Source organism: Acinonyx jubatus, chromosome D3, assembly GCF_027475565.1.
Source record: "Acinonyx jubatus isolate Ajub_Pintada_27869175 chromosome D3, VMU_Ajub_asm_v1.0, whole genome shotgun sequence".
NCBI lineage: Eukaryota > Metazoa > Chordata > Mammalia > Carnivora > Felidae > Acinonyx > Acinonyx jubatus.
In genome coordinates this window covers 22,217,704-22,240,445 of record NC_069392.1, presented here as the reverse complement: position 1 = coordinate 22,240,445, position 22,742 = coordinate 22,217,704, and the positions used below count along the sequence as shown (strand labels likewise).

The 22,742-nt window shown below is 38.2% G+C and overlaps 1 protein-coding gene across 10 annotated transcripts in view; it reads left to right on the top strand.

Moving 5' to 3' along the window:
• The window catches only part of HORMAD2 (HORMA domain containing 2), a 92,020-nt gene extending 69,636 nt beyond the window's left edge, over positions 1-22,384 (top strand). For 9 of the 10 annotated variants that reach the window (XM_053205876.1, XM_053205880.1, XM_053205879.1 and 6 more), the window contains one exon: positions 17,991-18,979. In XM_053205876.1, coding sequence (XP_053061851.1) covers positions 17,991-18,095 — 105 coding nt within the window. In that variant the 3' untranslated portion in view covers positions 18,096-18,979. Of the gene's footprint in view, positions 1-17,990; positions 18,980-19,003; positions 19,149-22,099 lie in introns of those variants that run through there. The other variant, XR_008291598.1, reaches the window with a different exon arrangement.
• Positions 22,385-22,742: the final 358 nt, after the last annotated feature.

Here is a 22,742-nt window from a genome sequence, read left to right as displayed (position 1 = left end):
TGAGAACCTGTTAGATTAAGTCTTGTGTATGTGGAAACACTCTCTTAGTGTAGGGCAAGAAAAAAAAGGCACTAATAGAAATATGGCCTTAGCTGCTTTATCCCCCAGAAAAGAGCTCAATTAATTCTAATTCCCTTAGTGGAAATCCCCAGAATAAATATTTCCACAAAAAGGGAACATGTGGCTAAATTCTAAAAACCACCAGGCATTAGCTCAATACTCACAAACTAAAACACACACACACACACACACACACACACCCCTTAAAAAATCAGTTCCTGCATACTCAACAATTAATTGCAAAACACAAGAAGAACAAAACACAGTCATATCTAATGACAATAAATATTTCTTGATTTCACGTAGACACTTCCTAATCAGGAATATTAGAATCAGGAATTAGGAACAATAGTGGCATAACTTTAAGCACTCACAAAAATCAGTTTCATATCTCATTTTTTAATTCTTTTATATGACCCAACAATCATGTTGTTTTCCAAATTGGTGGTTGTCTATACATCACTGAATTAGACAATAGCCGTGAAAAGAGAGATACTGGGGGAAAATCAGAAAAATTCTTCTAAAATAAAGAGAAACTTTCAATTTTTACTCATTAAATTCAAAATGCCTCAGAGTAAAAGTGTGCCAGATGCCCTGCAACAATAATACTATTCCACTCGAAATAATATTCTAAATAACTGTTGTTTAATTTGAAACTGAGCAGCCCTAACCCCTCATGGAAAATCTTTATAGGTTGGAAAATATGTATAGTATGTCATACTTTAGGTATATAATTTAGCCAAATTCTGTAGCATAGCTACACTGCAGTTTATACTCAACAACCTTGGGTTTTTAAGAAAATATATTCATAATATTCTAAATGTTTGTTTTTTCTTGTCATAGGAATGTTAGCTAAAGGGAATACCTTGTAACTCAAGTAAAAGTTTAGTGATGGCTTAGAAAGTTTAGAAAGTGGTAGTCAAAAAACTGGTGTTTGCCCTAGCAGGTTGCCATGCATAGTTGTATTGATTGTGCACTGTGTAATTCCAAGGACACCTAAAACATAGACAACAATGTAAATGGCAACCCCTGGAGGTGAGCAATTTCTGGCATCCTTGATTAGGAAAGCTTTTGAAAATGCTCATGTTTTTTCCTCTGATTCACAACTGAAGACCAGTTTGTGAGCTTCAGTGGGACTTTTGTTATTATTCCTTAACATTTTTGTTCGTGTGCCAAGTTCTTCCTCTCCATATTGGTTCCGAAAGACTTCCCTACTGACTGAGCTGCAGCACACTGGTCTGGCATTCTCCCAGTTCTAGGTTTTCATGAGTCAGGGAAAACGTGTGCAGTTTGAGAAGCTTGTCAGACATGCTCAACCAGCCCTGGGCTAATTTATGAAGTCGTTCCCCCTATTCTTCTTTTCCCTCTACATTCCTACAGTATGCTGCTTATACCTTTATTTAGCCCTTACTTCATCCTACCTGTGTTAGAAGTTGGTTAGAGTTCATCGTTTACATATCTGTGTTCCCCACTACCTTGAAACACTAGTGTCCATTCCTGTCATGCCTTCCTATTGCTCCCATCACCACAGCAGCACTTAGCACAGCACCTTGAATTTCTGCTTTCCTTACTCTCCTCTTTTACCCCTCCACTCTTTGATCCTCTTTCGTTTCCTTTAGTCAGGAGGAAAACTTGTGGTGTCTAGATGGGGAAGATAATTGGAGGCCATAAGAAGAAAGCCCACCTTCATGTGATAGTAGACCAGGAGTGACCTTGTAGATACGTCTATTACTTGGTCACAACCCTCCACTTCCTCATGTACTCTTACTGTCGCCAGGACTTGGTCCAGTTTTAGTAAAACAAATGGAAGATAATGACATTGGGAATTTTACAACAGTTGAGTGATTTCAAAATGAAAACAGAACAGTTTCTGGAAGGGTATACAAGAAACTGTTAACAATGGTTGCCGTCTAGGAGGAATTGAGTGGTTCAGGGGTAGTAGGGAGAGTCTCACTATATACCCTTATTTTTACCTTTCAAACTTTGTACTATATGACTGTATTAGTTATTGAAATAGAGAAACAAAACAAAATACGTGGAAGCAGGAAATTAAATAACTATATGTTAACTAAACTAATGCCATTGAAAATTCTGAAAGGATTCAACTATATTAAAAAAAATAAAAGTAGATCAGAAAGAGAGGTATGATTCTTTTTATTTTGTGTTAGAAACTGAAAATGTTTCACCATTTGCTGGAAAAGTAAAATAAAAATTAAGTTTAGGGGGCACCTGGCAGGCTCAGTCGGTAGAGCATGCAACTCTTGATCTCAGGGCCATGAGTTTGAGCCCTACATTGGGGGCAGAGATTACTTAAAAATTAAAAAAAAAAAAATTAAGGTTAGGTGTCTGCCCCTCATATAAAACTTATCCTCCCTGTCAACATCCAGCTACTTCTCTTTTGAGGTATTCTTTTTTCTTTTTCTCTTCAAGTGAACTCAGGGCCAATTTAAAGTGGAAATCTGACTTCTGAGTGAATGTTATCTTTGCCATTCTGCCTCCACCTTGTATGAAAGAGCTTTTGTGGGTAGGGGATAGAGTCCCTAAGTGCTGTCAACTTTATTCTTTCCTTCCTGCCAATGAGATTAGGCAGTTATAAACCGAGATTTGGATATCACACCTATAGAGACCTTCCATTTCAGACAGTCTTCATACCAGAGTGGTCTTTTTCTGTACATTCGATGAGACCTATCTCTGCAGTCATTTCTGTACTTTCAACACCTGCTAAAGCACTTTATAGACACTCAGATTCAAGCAAATGACCTACATAGCAAATCTATAAGAAGCAAGGTATCACATTTCCAATTCTGTATCTATTATCTCTTCATCTCTTTTTTGAAGAATCAGCAAACCCATGTCAAATTTAGTACATCTAATAACACCATCATGTCATTGCCTGTAGGTTTCCTCCTACATGCCACAAACCAAGAAACAACTTTTTCATTTTTATAATTACTTCAAGTATGTGCTTGAGTGTGTTTATATGTGTTGTGTTTTTTTAAAAGCACTCTACCCCCAAAGTGGGGCTCAAATTTGTGACCCCAAGTTCAAGAGTCCCATGCCCTGCTGACTGAGCCATCCAGACATCCCTGTTTGTGTGTTTTAAACGTCTACCTTTAGCTACCACAGAATTAATAGCTAATTACTCAGACATTTGGAAGTAAGAAAGTAACTGATATTCTTCTATTGAAAAGTATCTAATAAAATTTTAGAATATTTTGTAATTTATAAAGGTAAATCAAATAAACTGGAAGATTTTTTATGTTCTTTTTTAAATTTAATAATACACTATTAATATATCCAAAATATTATGATTATACCATGTAATATAAAAAATTATGAAAGCTATGCTTATATTCTTTATTTTGTAGTCTATTTTATGTTCCTTTATTACCTTTCTAGTTTACAAACAAAAATAGTTTCATAATGAAACTTTCATCATATTGAAATAAAGGAAAGCAAAAGAGGAAATAATAAGCATGTTGATTATAAACATATCAAGTAATTAAAAAGACATATTTTAACAAAATTAATAAGGAAATTAATATGAAACTTTTTTTTAAATTTATTTTTAACGTTTATTTACTTTTGAGACAGAGAGAGACAGAGCATGAACGGGGGAGGGTCAGAGAGAGGGAGACACAGAATCTGAAACAGGTTCCAGGCTCTGAGCTGTCAGCACAGAGCCCGACACGGGGCTCGAACTCACAAACCGCGAGATCAAGACCTGAGCAGAAGTCAGCCACTTAACTGACTGAGCCACCCAGGCGCCCCCGAAACTTCTTATTTTTAATATAACTTTATATAAGTCACACATGAATACATTCTCATAGATAATTCAAAAACTACTCATAAATATATTCCATGCCTTTGACTTTGTATTTAAAATACACACATGCACACACACACACATACACACACACACAGACATAAGATGTGCTGTCCAATATGGTAGCTATTAGCTACATTATTTGAATTGAGATGTGCTGTAAGTGTAAAGTATATACTGGATTGTGATGACAGTATAAAATGAAAAGAATGTAAAATATTCCAATAATTTTTCATTGATTACATATTGAAATGATAGTATTTTCAATATGTTGGATTAAGTAAAAACAATTCAAATTTCATTTCATTGGGGTGCCTGTGTGGCTCAGTTGGTTAAATGTCCAACTTCAGCTCAGGTCATGATCTCAGAGTGAGTCCGAGCCCTGCTGCTAACAGCTCAGAGCCTGGAGCCTGCTCCAATTCTCGTCTCCCTCTTTCTCTGCCTCTCTTTCTCTCTCTCTGCCTCTCTCAAAAAAAATAAATAAACATTAAATAATAATAAAATAAAATTTAATTTCATCTGTTTCTTTTTACTTTTTGTTTTTTTGTTTTGTTTTACTTTTTAAAATATATCTACTAGAAAATTTAAAGTTATGTATGTGGCTTGTAATAGTTTCTTACATTCTTTTTATTTTTTTTAAGTTTTTTTTTTTATAATAATCTCTATACCCAACATGGGGCTCGAACTCAAAACCCTCAGATCAAGAGTTGCATGCTTCTCTTACTGAGCCAGCCAGGTGCCCCCATTCTTTTTCTATTGGACATCACTTCAAAATGTATAGAAATATATGTGTATATATAGTGTATATACATATACACACATATAAATGTGCATATATTTGATTTGTGGACATTTAAAAAGCATAAATGGGATAATACTGTCTTTTTCTAAAGCTTGATTTTTTTCACTTCTTAGAGATTTTTCCTTTTCAATATATTTAGATTAACCACATTCTTTTTTTTTAACTACTGCGTAGTATTCCTTCGTTGTAAAATGATATGGTTTATTTTAATTTTCTGCTATTACTGGAACATTTAGATTGTTTTTACTTTTCCTTAGGAACATTGTTTCAGGGAATGTCTCTCTGTATGGGCATATTGGAAATGTTTCTCTAGAGTAGTTTCCTAGGGTTCAGAGGATATGTCATCTGAAGTTTTCATAGATCTTTCAGATTGTTATCTTTTTTAAAAAATTCTTTTCAATGTTTATTTATTTAGAGAGACAGAGAGAGAGAGAGAGAGAGAGAGAGAGAGCGCATGTGAGCGGGGGAGGGGCACAGAGAGGGAGACACAGAATCCGAAGCAGGCTCCAGTCTCTGAGCTGTTGGTACAGAGTGCAACATGGAGCTTGAACTCATGGACTGTGAGATCATGACCTGAGCTGATGTCGGATGCTTAACTGACTGAGCCATCCAGGTGCCCCTGTCCTCTTTAATTTAAATCATCTTGAATTTAAGAGAAGTGCCACTTTTAAAAATTGTGGAAAAATATATATAACATAAAATTTATTTATCATTTTAACTATTTTATTTTATTTTATTTTATTTTATTTTATTTATTTTAGAGAGTGTGCACATGAATGGGAGAGAGGGGCAGAGGGAGAAAGAGAGAGAATCTTAAGCAGACTCCATGCTCAGCATGGAGCCCATTGTGGGGCTTGATCCCACAGCCCTGGGATCATGACCTGAGCTGAAATCAAGAGTCAGATGCTCAACCAACTGAGCAACCCATTTTTAATGTACAGTTGAGTGGCATTAAGTTCTTTCCCATTGTTGTGCAACCATCACCACTGTCAATCTCCAGAACTGTTTTATCTTCCCCAACTGAAGCTCTATACCTATTAAATAATAACTCTCTATATCTCTCCTTAGCCCTTGGTGACCACATTCTACTTTCTGCCTCTTTAAATTTGACTAGGTACCTCATATAAGTGAAATCATACAATAGTTATCCTTTTGTGACTGGCTTATTTATTCACTTAACATCATGTCCTCAAGGTTCATCCACGTTGTCGCATGTGTCAGAATTTTCTTTGATTTTATGACATTAATATTCCATTGCATGTGTATATTACATTTTGTTTTTGTATTCATCCATTGATGGACATTTGGGTTGCTTCTACATTTTGGCTGTTGTGAATTATGCTCCTATTGACATGGGTATACAAATATCTGTTCAAGTTCCTGCTTCCAGTTCTTTTGGGTATACACCTAAAAGTGAAATTGCTGGATCATATATTAATTCTATCTTAAATTTTATGAGAAACTGCCATACTATTTTCCATAGCAGCTATACCATTCTACATTCCCCCCACCAATGCACAAGAGTTCCAATTTCTCCATGTCATCCCTAAAAACTTTACTTTCTGTTTGGTTTTTCAAAAAATAATAGCCATCCTAATGGGTATGAAGTAATATCTCATTGTGGTTTTGATTTGCATTTCTCTAATAATTAGTGATGTTGAAAATCTTTTCATTTGCTTATTGGCCATTTGCATATCTTTTTTGGAGAAATGCTGATTCAAGTCCTTCACCTGGTTTTTAATCAGGTTGTTTGTTGTTGAATTATAGAAGTTCTTTATATATTCTGTATATTAATCTCTTATCAGATATAATGATTTACAAATACGTTCTCTTATTCCACGGGTTGTCTAGTCACTCTCTTGGTAGTATTCTTTGAGGCACAATTTAAATTTGATAAAGCCAATTTATCTATTTTTTCTTCTTTTTAATTTTTTTTTAAGTTTATTTATTTTTGAGAGAGAGACAGCGTGAGTTGGGAGGAGCAGAGAGAGAGAGGGAGACACACAATCCAAAGCAGGCTCCAGGCTGTAAGCTGTCAGCGCAGAGCCCAATGCGGGGCTTGAACTCAAGGAACCGTGAGGTTATGACCTGAGCTGAAGTCAGACGCTTAACCAACTGAGCCACTCAGGCACTGCTGTTTTTTCTTCTGTTGTCTCTGTTTTGGTGTCTAAACAATATCTTAAGAGAATTTTGCCAAATATAATGATATGAGCTTCCCTCTATGTTTTCTTCTGTGAGTTTTGTGGTTTTAACTTTTATGTTTAGATCTTCAATCCTCTTTTTTTAGCTTTTCTTTTTTTAAAAAAATTATTTATTATTTTTTGAGTAAACTGTACCTCCATTGTGGAATTTGAACTCACAAACTCGAGACCAAGAGCCACATACTTTACTGATTGAGCCAGCCAGGTGCCCCTCTTCACTCCATTTTGAGTAATTTTTGTACGTGGTGTAAGGATCCAGCTGCATTCTTCTGCATGCAGATATTCAGTTTTCTCAACACCATTTGTTGAAAGACTTTATTTTCCCCATTGAATGCTCTTGACGCTCTTGTTGAAAATCATTTGGTCATATAGGTGAAGATTGATTTCTAGGCTTTCCATTCTATTCCTTGGCTGATACGTCTGTCTTTATGCCAGTACATGTTTTGATTGCTGCAGTTTTGTAATAAGTTTTGAAATCTGAAGTATGAGGCCTCCAACTTTGTTTTTCTTTTTCAAGATTGTTTTGGCATTTTGGGAGCCTTTGAAATTCCATATGAATCTATGAGTGGATTTTCTATTTCCACACACACGCAAAAATGTCATTAGGATTTTCACAGAGATTGTACAGAATCTGTAGATGTCTTTGGGTAGTATTGACATCTTAACAGTATTACATCTTCCAATTTAGAAACATGGGATGTCTTTCCATGGTTTTGTCATTTTGTATCTTAATTGAGAAGGCCTTTCCAGTGCTAAAGTTATAAGCTAATAAGTTTATGGTTTTGCTTTTTCATCAGGCTTCTTAAACTAGCTGGAATTTTTTTTTCTGATATGAGAACATTTTCCCATTGTGTTGGCATTACTTGAATTGTCTTTCCTTTCCTGCTAATTTGAATGCCACTTTTATCATAGATTAAAGCCCCATACATACATAGGTTTGTTTTTAGACTTCTTATTCAATATCACTGATCCATATGCCTACTTCTAAGTTATTACCATTATGTTTTAATTACTCTTTGTATTATGTTTTGCTATCTGGAAGGGCAACTCCTTTCCTCCCATAGTTCTTTTTTTAAAGATTTTTCTGTACATTTTCTCTTCTAGGTGACTATTAGAATCAGTTTACTAAGTTCCAACAGACATACTATTGGAATTTTGATTGGGATTACACTAACTTGATAAAATAATCTTGGGAAAATTGTCATTTTTACATTTTGAAGAAATGTCTTTGCATTTTGAAGAAAAATTATTTTTAGTTTCTGTATTTCCATTATCACCATGGTCCCTAGGAAACTTTCTATTTACTTGGATTATATCCAGATTGCCACTGTAAAGAGGTTTGTCTTACAGAACTTTTTGTGAAAGTTGATGAAAATGTTCTTTATCTGTGACGTCTAATATGTGAACTTGAAGTGTGGCTAATACAACTGAGGAAGTGAATTTTAAATTTTATTTAATATTGATTGATTTAAACTTAATTAATTTAAATGGTTACATTTGACTAATGGCTACTGTAACAGTGCGGCTTTAGGATGTATGAATAACTGTGTAATTGAACAGTTATTCTCTAACAGTAGAGGTAGGTAGCAAATCCCCAAATTATGTTTTTGTAATTGTGTTTTTCTGACAGCATAAATGTTTGTAAACAATTTGTCCTTTATGTGGGTCTGGGTTTAATTTCTTTGGGAATTCTTTTGCATTAATATTACGGTTTTATACTCTGCAGTGCAATGCCTTACTCAATGTCTTTCACACAGTAGGTATCAATAATTCTTTTGCTACCTACCTCTACCATTAGAGATTAACAGAGATTAACCTTGAAGGAATTATTCAAAATTTAACAGAAAATAAGTCATAGAAGATTTCCATTTTCTGAAATTCAGGAAATAGTGAAGAGGGAAAAGAATGAGGTATGTTTGGAGAATATAACTGTATTAGTTTTAGAAGGCTGCTGTAACAAATTACCACAAATTTGGTGGCTTAAAACATTAGAAATCTATTCTTCCACTAGAGGCCAGAAGTCCAAAATCAGTGTCATTGGGCTGACATCAAGGTGTAGGCAGATCCAAATTCCCTCTGGAGGCTCTAGGGGAAATTCTGTTCTTTGCCTCTTCTAGCTTCTTGTGGCTGCTGGCATTCGTTGGCTTATGGCCACATCACTCCAGTCTCTGCTTAGGTGGTCATGTTGTCTTCTTTGTCTGTGTTCAAATTTCCCTCTGCTTCTCTCTTATAAGGATACATGTGATTAGGGGGCCTGGGTGACTCAGTGAGTTGAGTGTCCAGCTTTCGCTCAGGTCATGATTTTGTGGCTTGTGAGTTCGAGCCCCACGTCAGGCTCTGTGCTGACAGCTCAGAGCCTAGAGCCTGCTTTGGATTCTGTGGCTCCCTCTCTCTCTGTCCCTCCCCCGCTCACACTCTGTCTCGCTCTTCTTCAAAAATAAGTACACATTAAAAAAATAAAAACATAAAAAGGATACATGTGATTATATGCAGGGTCTACCCAGGTAATCCAGGATAACCTCTCCATCTCACAATCATTAATCATACCTGCAAAGATCCCTGCCCCCCCCACATTTTGCCATATAAGGTAACATTCATGGGTTCTAGGGATTAGGACATGGAATATCTTTTGGCAGCTCATTTTTCAGCCGACTACAATAATCCAGTTTGGCTGGAGTAGAGGATGCCTGTGGCAGTAGAAATGGTAACAGCTGTCAGTCACTGAATGACTTGTGCATATGCCTTGCTATATCAGGTGGTCTATCTGTGCTATTCCATTTACTCATTACAAGAATTCTGTGTAGGCATTAGATGAGAGAAGAATGTAAGGTGACTATGTTTTCCACCTTTGATGACTGGGAAATGGTGATTAATAGAAATTGAAAAGTCATGAGGAAAAATTGGTTACAAAGGAAAAATAGTGAACTCAGCTTTGGCTGTGTTTAGTTTGAGGTCCTGTTAGGTTATGACCCAAAATAGAAGGATTTGAACCCTACATAGAAATCTCCTGCAATTTCCTACTTTCACTTTCCCCTTTGGGATGAAAACATAAATTATAAGGAGCACTAAATTTGAAATCAGGAGACCTGGGTTCAAGACTTTCACTTACTGTGTGAACTGAACAAGTCATTTTGCTTCTCTGAGCTCAGTTTCCACATCTGTAAAAGAGGAATAAAAACCCCTCCCTGCACTCATACAGTTATCATAAGGAATAAATGAGATCATATTTGTGATGCTTTTAGCACAGTATATGGTCTATGGTAAGCATTCAAATGTTTGTAAAAAAAGCAAAAATTTAATATGTTAAACTTACATATTTTAATTTTAAGGTGATATAGCTTAAAACCGTCCAGAACCTAAGCAACAATTAACATTAGTTTTAAATGTCTATCATTGGCTGCCTTTCTCATTGTTCAGACTTTCACCACTTAAGTGTCTTAAGCACCACCCAAAATCAATTCCTTCCCTTTGTAAGTGGATAACCTAAATTCAACTCTGTAAAAATAATTATGGCCATCAAATATGGATAATTCAACTTCCTTCCCCTATATTAAAAAATGTACACATATCTATATCTACTTTTACCTCCTTCCTTTCAGACCTCAAGTAATATCCCATCTTTTTGTTTGTTTGTTTTAAGTAGGTTCCATGCCCAGCATGTAGCCCAATGTGGGGCTTGAACTCATGACCCTCAGATCAAGACCCTGAGATCAAGATCTGAGCTGAGATCAAATGTCTGATGCTTAACCAACTGAGCTACCCAGACAACCCAAGTAATATCCCATCTTTTGTCCATAGTGAATACATCTTTCTGTATGTGCTCTTAATGCAGTTTCCTCCATCCTGAGCTCCAGATCACATCATCAATGGCCTGGTGGACATCTTCATTTGGATATCTCACTTCCAATTTCAGAATCTTGAAAACAGAGTCAATTATTTCTCCATCCAACCTCCCCACCATGCTCCCACCACTTACCCCCTGAGCTTCCTCTATTTCCTATCTTGGTCAATGCCATTACCAGAAACTTACGTAATTTTTGTCATTTTTTACTCCTTTATTTGCCTTCCCTGTGTTTGTTTCAGTGAATGATTAAGTCATATTAAGGTTTGGGTTCAGGCATTTGTTCTCTCTCCTCAGCCCTCTGCCTTATTAGTCCTCTCCTCTCTAACTTCCTTGTTGCTCTTGTTTTTGCCCAGATCGGTTCTCTTCTGAAGTAGCCTCATTGCTCCTTGTCTTATTCCTCTCCAGTCTACCATTCACACTACTGCCACAGGAATCTTTCTAAAACAAATCTGCTTTTAGAAACTTTTGATGGTGGTCCATTACAGTACAAAGTCCAAACTTCAGAGAAGGATGTTGTCTGACCCAGCCCACCACACTATCCCCTTTATATTAGTTGCACTGAACTATCCCAGTTCTCCAAAATATTCTGCTTTATATACCTGGACTTGGGCTCCTTTTGTCTAGAATAGTCTCCCTGCAAACTCAATTTCTAATGCCATTTTCCTGGTGAATTTCTCTTCATCTTGCACTATTTAGTGCAAGCTCTGCATCCTTTTTGAAGCCTTGCCAAGCTTCCTCAGGAAGAGCTAATAAGATCTTTTTGGAACATCTGCTGTACCCTACACATGACTATCATTTCATCTGTAGCCAGTTTGTTTCCCCCTACCAGACCTACACACATGTAGTATGTCTTGAGCAGCTTTGTACTGTTAGTGCTTAGCACATTATATCTGGCACAGAGAAGGTACCCCAAAATGTTTATTGAATAACTGAATTAATCCTAGAGCTCTTAAAGCCATATGATGCTTTAGAAAATATGGAGAAAGGGAGAACTGATATAATAACTTTTGGATATTAATGGAAATATGTGGTTATGACTCTATGGATAATACATATTTACCTCCTAAATAAAGACATCTGTGGTCCAGAACCCTGGTCATAAATTTTAGGAAATCAAGAAAGTAAATGAATTCACAAATTCCAATAAAACATGAGACACTTCCCAACATATAAGAGAGCTCACAGCTCTGCTGGAGTTGGAGGTATGTGTTCTCTTTAAGCATTCAATTTCTTACTGCTCCTTCATCAATGTTAACTTGACCTACATTTGAGCTAATAGCATTTATTTTATACTTGTTGTTGATTTACCTTTAATTGTGAAAAAAAAAAAAAGGATAAATGTTAAGAGAGAGGAACCAAAACTAACATCACTGCTCTAACTTACTTATTATAGGAGCACACACCCTCTCTGAACCATAAAATTTCTTGATCTGGGAACTTCCAAATCCAAAGATTCCATGCTTAACACTTGATTATAAATCTATACTGGTAAGGACTGGTTTTCTAAAGAGAAAACATTTTGTGAGATCTGACCTGACAAATAATTTTGAAGTAAGCAAAATTCACTGCACTCTCATCTCACCCCAGGCACATAAAGTACTCATGATATTTCCTGGTTGCCTGGGGCTGCCCCCTCCCCCCTTGGCTCCCCACGCAGATCCAGCTCCTAATGCAAAGTAAGTACTGTACCCTGAACTGCTGTTTCTATATTGAAACTTATGTCTGCTTTCCAAGGCCTGTGAGGCCCTGCTTTCAGCAGGCTGCCACTTGGAGACCATTTGATGAGTTAATTTACACTAACATCATATTGAGTAATAATCCCAGGAGTATTTATATTTTTAACAGGAGTGTATTGGATACATAGTATTTAACCCTAAGAGCCAATAAAGGGACATTTCTCACTTTCCCATATACCTTCCATGTGTTTTCATGATTCAGTGTCTTTAAATGTACTGAATCTTCTGCCTAGAATGACTTTCTTACCTCACCTCCTCACTGTCTCCAGTCTGGTGAACTCCTACTCATTATTTAAGACCCCACTCAATGTCCCCCTTTTGCTAAGAAGACTTTTCTAAATTTCCCAGGGTGAGTTGGTTACTCCCTCTTGACTTTTATAAAATTTTGTGTATTTGCCATCTCAATTTTTTTTTTACTTTTTATATACTCTTCAACTGACTTCAAGGTGACTTCTGTCCCCACAAATCCGATGCACCTAGTAATTTCCATATGGCTAAATTAATTATATATATTTCTGTCTTCATCTTTCTTGACCTCCCAACAACTGACACTACTTACCACCACCATTGTCTCTTTTATTTTCTCCAGTCTTTCTTAGAACTCTCTTCCCTTGGCTTTCTTTACATGACAGCCTGCTAGTCTTCTTTTATCTCTCTCTTTCTCAATCTCCTTTCTTAGTTTATCTTCCACCTAATCTGTAAATGTTGGAGTTCCTTAAGGCTGTGTCCTGGCCCCTTTCCCTTCTCACGCTCAGATCTCTCAATAAACAAACTCTTCCACACCCATGTCATTAATTAGCCTCCATGTGCTGATGACTCTCAAGTTTTTATCCTTATCCTAGACCTCTCTCCTGAGCTCCAGACTTCCATATACCACTGCCTATTCAATGTGTCGACTTGGGGGTTTCACATGTTCTCCAAACTCAGCAAGTTAAAAACTGCCATTGTTCTCTACCTGAAAGAACAGTACCTTCATCCATAAAGTTAGTTAAACCAGAAACTGGGAGTCACTATTGACCTACCTACCTGTTCTTTACTGTCATATCCATATGGGCATCCTTCTTACTCTATCTTCTAAATATTTCTCTCACTGTTGACTTCTCTTCATCTGGACTGTCACCCAAGTTATCCCCTTACTACTACCACAGTATGACTCATCACCCTGCATCCACTTGATGCCTCAAGTACCTTTCTACACTGCAGGCAGAGTACTCTTTGAAGATTCATTCACTTATTTATTCATCAAGAGATATATATTGAGCCCCTACTATGTACAAGTTGTGACCAAGACAGACAGGCATGTCCCTGATCTCCTGGAACTCTATTGAGAGCATATGATTAGGGGACCTAACTTAATTGGAACTAAGGTAGGGAATGTTTCTTTGAGGAAATAATTTTTCATCTGAGATCTAAAGAATGAATATGAACTAACTAGACAAAGAAGTAGAGGGGAAAGAACATTTTAGGCAGGAAGAACATCATATGCAAAGGTCTAGAATCAGGAAGAAGTACGCTTTGAGAAAACTGAGGGCAGAGAGTGAGAGGTCAAGTGGGGAGGTGAGGTTGGTACTGCTGGGCAGAGCCAGGTCCTGGGGGGTAGTGATTATAACTGAGAGATATTCGGGGGTGCCCCCTCAAATGGCCTGCCACAGTGGATGAGTGTGTGAGTTGCAGGTGTGAGCATTCTGAGGAGAGAGGGGATAGCTTTCATCAGGGTCTTATAGCCAGCCTGTGACCCCTCTCACTCCCTAGAAATGTAAAGAATCACTGGTGGTGTGTGGAAAAAAGCCAAGATATTAACTTTGGTCTATTTCCTAAAAACAGTGAGATGTCCTTGGAAAATAGGAAGCCAAAAAGTAACACAGCTAGATTGTAAAATCCATAGGGCAGGGATTTTTATCTCTTTTGTTCACTGATGTGTCCCAAGCACCTAGAACAGTACCATGCACAGAGCTGGAACTCAATAAATAATTGCTTAATTAATTAATGGATGTCTATTGTGGCTATTGAATGGATTTTTTATTATATTGTATTGCATTATATTATAATCGTGCACTTAATGCCTCTTCCTTATAAGACCCGATCCTTGAAAATGCCTGTGTCTTCATCTTTTTATTGCTAGAGATATTGTCCTAGTGCCCAGCACAGGGCTTGTCTTACATTCATCTTAAAAATGCATCATTCATTCTTTCAGCCAGTAATTTAAGAGCACCTGCCAGGTATCAGGAACTGGGAATAAAAAGATAACTAAGATACTGTCACTAACCTCAAGGAGTTTATCCTCTGGATGAGCAGACTGATACATAGGCCTGATAATACTATGTAGTAAATGCCACAAAAGGGGTAAGAACAGAATGCAACCATAGAGATATCTCAGAAGGCCAGTAGGCAGAAGAAACTCCAGGGCTGACCCTGGGCCTGGTGATGAAGGGGGAAGCAGGGCATGGGAGTGGGCATTAAAGGCAAAATCCAGAGCAAAGTGAGCAGGGCCCTTTTGGGGAACTGCAAGTAGCTCTCAGTAAGTCTGGACAAGATGAAGCTGCGGAGGTAGGCAAGGGCCACACAGAGTCTGGACTTTATCCTGAGGACAGTGAGAAGTCATTAGTGGATGGATGACAGCAACTGACATGGTCAGATTTCATATAAGACAAATTAGGCTCCAGAGTGGAGAATGGATTGGAGAAGCAGTAGTAGTGGGAGTTCAAGACTTAGTACTTGGGAGAGATGATGTTGGCCTGGGCTAAAGTAGAGGCAGTGGCAGTAGAGAAAAATGGATGGATTTGAGAGCTGTTAAGGAGGTAGGATCAATAGGAATTAGCGGTTAGTTAGATGGTAGTGTGAGAATGATGGAGTAGCCATGGATGAGTCTTGGGTTTTCAATGGGACACCCCTAGGGGAATCACAGAGAGTGGGAACAAAGATTCGGAGTTGGCTTTGAGAGGCAGATGATGAATTCCAATTTGGACACATTGCATTTGAGTTTTCTTTGGAACATCCATGTGGAGACTATTAGTAGGCAGTTGATTACACACACGGATCTGGAGTTCAAAAGGAAGATCTAGGCTGAATATATAAATGTGGAGGTCTTTGCTTATAATTGGTGACTGATTCCCAGGAGACATATGCAGAATGTGAGGAATAAGGAGAAAAGATGGCCAAATACAGAACTCTGGGAGAACATTCAAGTAAACATTTGTTTTTCAGTAAATGAATAAAGGAATAAATGGTAAATGGAATCATTTAGAAGAAAGGACCCTTTCCAGTGCTGTTCAAATACTGCCACCAAGTCAGCTAGCTATCCTATCTGTGCTTAAGGCGAAACCTGTTCTCTGGCTTCTCAAATGGAGAACATGTTACCAAGCCAAAAATGGAAAGTAGGGAAATCTCCTATAGCACAAAGCATATCTTCAGGGCTTTTTTCAGACATATATGTAGATACTCTACTCCTGAGGCCCTATTGGTAAGTGTATCATAGTAGCCCCTTGTTAGTCCGTATAAAAGAAACACTTTAAAAGCTAACTGTTTAGGGGCGCCTGGGTGGCTCAGTCAGTTAAGCATCCGACTTTGACTCAGGTCACGATCTCGCGGTCCGTGAGTTCGAGACCTGCATCGGCCTCTGGGCTGATGGCTCGGAGCCTGGAGCCTGCTTCTGATTCTGTGTCTCCCTCTCTCTCTGCCCCTCCCCCGTTCATGCTCTGTCTCTCTCTGTCTCAAAAATAAATAAACGTTAAAAAAATTTTAAAGCTAACTGTTTAAATATAATATGATGTGCATTAGACATCATTTGATGATCATCCATTGTTGCTCAGATCACCCAGATAATCTGTCTAGGCTGCCTGATCACTGGCCCTTTGCTTGCCCGGTTGGCTTTGGCATCATATATGCAAACTCAGCCAGTTGAAATACACTCAGAAAAATGTATGGATAAATTGTTGTTTTATATACAGTTAATATAGATTATTCGTCTATGTTAGAAAGTGTCCCCTGACCGATCACATACTTGCTTTTGAATGTACTAGTTTTCCATAAACCCATTGAGAGTTCCCAGGCCTCACTGGTTGCCTTGAAATTGTATACATTATTAAAGATGTTTTGATTAACTCACTGCAATAAACATACAGTTCTGAAACTTGTAATAAAACTGGTTTACTTTTGAGTAAAGAAGAAAAAGAAAACAATACTATTAAACCATCAGGGCAACTTGTCATTTGAGGATTTGTATATCCATCTTCCTTTCTTCTCAGTATACCCAGACTTGATAGAAGTGAGGAAATTTTCATTGGAATGGAAAGCATACCCAAGCAACATTTCTAGAAAAGCTGAATTTTACTGAGTGCTTTTTTTTTTTTTTTTTTTTTACAGCCACACTGTAACAAATTCATCTCCTGGATAAAGAAATTGGTTGTTGTGCTTTATGTTGCTATTTCTTTCCCTTTAGTGCAGACCATTTCATGCTTTTACATATCTAAACAAACCAGTTATTTGATGAGCTGCTCATTTTATTTTTTCAGAATTTTACAATCGATGTCTTAGTTTAAGCCAAAGAGAATTTGTGGTTTCTGAGATCAGAAATTCAAATGCTTTCTAAAACTAAAGAAAAACAGTGATTAAAGTAGCCATTTGTAGACCCAATCTTTGGTTCTAAATGGTACCTAAGTGCTTTCTTGACACTCCTACTATTTTATAGTAGTAACATACCAATAATAACAAAAACTTACATCTATAACAGAAAACAGGATGGTGTTAGAAACCTCTATTAGATATTCTGACAAATCTTGCTTAAAAATATGTTTTATTCCATTTTCCTACCAAAGAAAGAAGAGAGGATATTGAAAAACCTTTCCTCCCATCTAGTGGCTGGAAAATATAAAAGCTCCGTGTTTCTTGGAATTACAGGCATTAGGGATTGTTTGCAAGATTATAACACATCCAGTTGTTCTCTCAGTTAAGCAAAAATAAGCTTTGAAATCTTTACTAAATCCGAGCCCAATGGGAAAATATATATCCATGATGGTTCACTAATCAACTTCCCTCTAATCAATAATATACACTTCTCTTCCAGCAGAAAGAAGGGTCATGTCCTCCCCAATTGATTAATCTGAACATATGATAGGAAAGATAAGGCTGTATGTTGCTGCTAACTGAAATTGGGACTTCAATTATATTTGCTTCTAAAGTAATCAGTGCCCTAGATCTCTCCTGACCCTTAATTGCTCCTTGTTGGCCCCACACCTTGACAACTGTTCCCTTAAGAGTTGGATGTGCTGAATTCACTGAAGGGAGCCAAGAAACTGTCCCTGAAACTGGCTGCCTCCAGGGGACCTCAGCTCCTGAAACTTGGAATACCAGACTCTGATACTGGCAGCAGGGCCTCTGTGCAGGGCCAAACCAGTCCACAGGAAAGCAGGTTTGGATCCGTTATGCAGCTAGAGGGATTAATGCTTGGTCTACCTGTCTTGTATATGCCTTGTGCAGACGTCAAAATCTCTGCTGAACTGTGCCTCTCTGGTGATTCTCACAGATTCAAAGAATGAATTTTGTGTGCAGTCAGCAAAGTTCTCAGAGCTCCAGGAAGAAGAGGAAGGTCAGCGAACCAGTGAAAGTCTTCATCCCTGACAGAAAATGAAAGTTAGATACCTTCACTGCATTTATTCTAAAATAATTTTATTTTACAACAAACATGCATGAAGTGTCTTAATAGGAAAGTAAGTTCCTGTCACCAAAATCTTTTACTAAATTTGTTGCTCAACTTTTTTAGTCAATTTACTAAGTGCTAACTTACTGAGTAGAGCATGGGTTCACTTTGTCACAAGAAAACAAGGTTACTGGGGCTGCCTTGGGATAGCATTACTTTAAGGCTGAGTTAGAGACAAGACAGCCTTTATATTTGTAAAAGAACCACAGCAGCTATTTTGAAAAGACATAAGCTGTTCTCAAAGGAAGGAGGGTTTTCTTTGCATAACTAAACTCCCCAGGTATTTAGACTACTGTGAAATGTTGTAACTTGTTGTAACCTGTGTACTGGAACCCTCTATAGCTTTATTAGAATTCCCACAGACTTGCATGGATGTATGCGGTGGTGCTTATGCAGGTGTGATTTTTATGTTAACTTCAATCACGAGATTGATCAGCCAAGTGTTGGACCAAAGTGTACTCTCCCTGTAAAGTTCCTCAAATCTGGCCTGATGCCCTGCTCTGTTGGCCAACCTGAGACAGGCAATAGGCTGCAATGCAGAAGACTGGCTCCCTTCTTAAGGCCCACGTTGAATGCTTCCCAACAAACACTTCAGTTTATCAGTCTGTAACCTGCAGACTGTTCATTCCCTCATTCTGAGGGAATTTTGACAGACTTAATGATTAGTATTAGATGAATAATAAGTGACTGAAAGTGTTTTTATTATTTAGTAACATGCAATTTAATAACTTAATTTAAATGGATAGGACTTCAATAAGCTAAATGTTGAATATGTGTGCTTTCCAGTTAAATAAAACCAAAATGCACAGTATTTTTTTTACTTCTCTTTCTTCACTTAGTTTGATGTTTCTTCAAATGTAGTAAGGACATCTGCACCTGGAGCGCTTGTTAAAATACGGAATTACCGGGCCTGTTTCATTTCTACTAAATCAAAATCTTGGAGGGTGGGGCCCTGCAGAGAACTCCCAGGATTCTATTGCACACGTAAGAACCCTGGACCTCTGACCCAGACTAAGAGGAGAATCTCTGGGGCCAGACATGTACTTTAGCCAGCAGAAGGCTGCGGGTTATCATAACAGAGAGGAAAATCTGAGAAAGCCTGTCTGTCCAGCACTACCCTTTGCCAGACTCTCATCCAAGGCCTGCCAGGGAGGAGCATTTTCCCCTCTCCCAGCATGATAAGTATACTCACTAGGCTTACTCTGCCACTGCAGGGAGGAGGGAAAGGTATTGGGTTTATTATATCCTTCATGGGATTGTAGCCTGAGTCACCACAATTTCTTTTAAGAGAATCATATAAAGAGATTAGCTGTCTAGTAGAGGGATTAAGTTTATTTTGTGTCCCTCCAGAGGGTAGATATAAGACCAAATTGGTGAAAACTATGGGAGGTCAATCTTGCTCAGTTTAAGGAGGAACTTTTTAACTCTACAGGTTGCCAAAATTTTGAAATGGGCTGCCTTCTGAGGTAGTGAGCATACCTCCATTATAAGTGAACGCAAGGGAGCTTTACAAAGACCCTACGAGTCCTTGACTCAAAACAAATTAGTTATATGGAGTAATTAGTCAATCTGGATTTCAGGAGAAACCATTTTGTCTAAAAGGGGAATTTGGCTCTCGATCTGTATTTACGATTTTCATTATTTGGCCTAAGATCAAAGTCTAGAATCTGAATTTGTCTAGAAAATTTCTATAGTGATTTTATTGTCTCTGTTAACAACCCTCCTTCCCCAAAGGAACGGTCTTTTATTGAGGCCACTAGGTGGAATGTGTATGCCCAATGTGTGTGTGTATATGTGCATGTGCGCATGTGTGTTTGGCAGCAGAGAGAAGCTTCCGGGCCTATGCCCTTGGCTGAGCACAGGCACACAGGGAAGGAGATCTATTATAAAAGGATCTGAGGTATGACTGGCTGGCTCAGTCCGAAGAGCATGCAACTCTTGATCTCAGGGTTGTGAGTACGAGCCTCATGCTGGGTATAGAGGTTACTTAAAAATAAAATCTTAAAAAAAAAAAAAGGATCCTAGAACCATGAAAATGTGAACTAGCTGATTATACACACCAGAGCTCATATGTGCAACCAGCTGTCAAGATTGGAGGGTTTCAATTCTATTTACTGAATGATTTATTGGTAGGGGGAAAAGAATCTTTTCTCTAGTCTATTAATTTCTGGCCTTAATAGTAATGGAATGGGTGAACAAGTTCATCAAGGAGCTAGAACTTCAGTGAAAAGAATGAAAACTTAGACCCCAAGCTGGAGAGTCTGAGGTGTACACTCTAGCCATTCCCTCCCCCTGCCTGTGCTTGGTTCATCAGTGCACTTACAAAGACTAGATGACGACAGCTTGGAAACTGGGACATTGTTAAATTAAAAATGATGCAGGGGAAATTTGACATTGGCCGTTTGGGGTTTTTCTGTCTTTACAGAAAATTGGTTTAGCTGGAAAGTGATGGGGTTAGACCCATGATTGCCGCTAGCCTTTGAAGCCAAGCACCGAAACCACACCTTCATTTCCCCTCTTGCAGGTCCCTCTGGTGTCTGGTTCTTTCATTCTCCAGCTCACTTCTGCCAGGAAGAGGCTGGAAATGTTCATCAGTGTCAAAGTTGCATTCACACAAGTTCAAAGTTGTATATGGTTTTAAAATGACACTATTAGAGCCAATTTCAATGTATCTTAGCATTTGTTAATTTGTGGTTGCAAATCCAATAGTATTGGATCTTTGGAGATTTCCACAGATTCTTAAAGTACAAATAATTCTCAGTTATAATCATCATCATTCAGAAGGAATATCCAGATGATAAAATGAGGTTTAACAAACTGCTTGTAAGAGTTAAGGCAAGGTTCTCCACACTGAATGAACCTAGATTCTATACAAATGAGAAAATGCCTTTGTTTATCCCAAATGTATCCTCTTTAGAAAGAATTGGTTTGTATTTTTTTAAAGGCGATATTTTAACTGTGATTGTATGTTGTGTAATGAGGCCCTGGCTGAGACTTGCTATGCAGTTTTCAGTTTCTGCAGAGGATGAGGGCACCCTTTAGGGCCTTAATTAACGGACTCTTTGGTTATACAATGGTAAAGCCAAGATCCTATCCAGAAACAGAGAGGCTTGAGATACTAATCTGTTCGTGTAACTTCCCCTTGGGTGCACTACAATTTTGCAAATAAGGTTTTACCTTCTGGAAGTGTCACAGTTGTTGAGTCTGACTTTTGTAGGAGGTGGTGGGCTCACAAAGTCTATCGGTTGACTGTGTGGGAGGTGGTGGGTAAACCTATAGTGATTTTAGGTTGATCCCTGCAACCTGGCTGGAAACTGCACGTGAGACTTGCTCCATAGGGCATCCTCGGGGAAAGCCTCATTAAACATTTCAGTCTGGTCTTAATTGTGTCATGAGGTTCAGCAGTACAGGGGTTTCATCATGACAGAAGTGGAGAGGCAGGCTCACTGAGATAGTCAAAAACATCCAAGACAGACCGATGGAGCATGGAACACTCCTCGAGGACTCAAATACTTAGGACAGAAACCTGGTGTAAGAGTGGACTTTTGGGGGTCATTATTTGGATATTGCGGAACCCCTTAAGACTGTGGAAGTCTCAGGCATCTGAGTTCCATTTGGATAATTACTAATCAGCTTTGGGGTAAGCGGGCAAAGTTAGGTTTTCATCATCCTTTCATCAAAGTAGTTAAGGAAAAGTTTAGGCTGCTGACTTCAAAACTGGACTGCCTTTTTCTAAACAAGTTATTTCCCCTTCCAGCCCTCATATTACTCAGTCTGTAACATGTGGATAATAATGGCACCTACCTGGTGACCCTGTTGTGAGGATTAAAGCAAGGTGATGAAAGCTAACTGCCCTAAGCATGCATAAAGCCAGTGCTCAACAGGTGTTCATCAGTTTTGCTGTTTTTTAACTCTTGGCATGTCTCCTTCCTTAGTCTTGGGAGCTCACGATCACTGTGATGCTTTTTGCCCACCTGGAGATCCTGTATCAACACCCACTCCAAACCTGTGCTAGCAGTCGAACCATGCTCCAAGTCGCCTCTCTTCTCAACACCCTCCCTGCTCCTTTCCCCAGATGGAAACTCCTTTTCTCTCAAGACAGTTCAGTGGCAGGGAGGCATCAGATTAGGTTTAATATGCTACTGTCCCACATTTGCATTTTCAAACAGAAGCTTGTTAATAAGAAAAATGAATCTCACCTAGGGAATGTGATCTGAGAACAGATTGAATAAACAGGGAAAAATAAAATCTAAGGAGAACTTTGTAGCTGTCTTCAAATATATATGGGGATGTCATGACATGCATGACATGCATGACATGTTCCAAAGAGCAGACCACAGACCCTGTGGGAAGCAGTTGCAGGGAGGCAGATTTGGGCCCAGTATATTGAAGAATTTCTACCCCATGCTCTAGCAAAATGTCTGGTACAAAAGGCAATCAACATTTTACAGTTTTTATTAATAATTAGAACTGTCAGCTGGTGACTGCTTCTGGACGTAATGAGTTCCTCATCATGAGAGGTGTTCAAGCTAAGTTGTCCAGGATGTTGTTCCTTTGGATAAAAATTGAATCCAATAC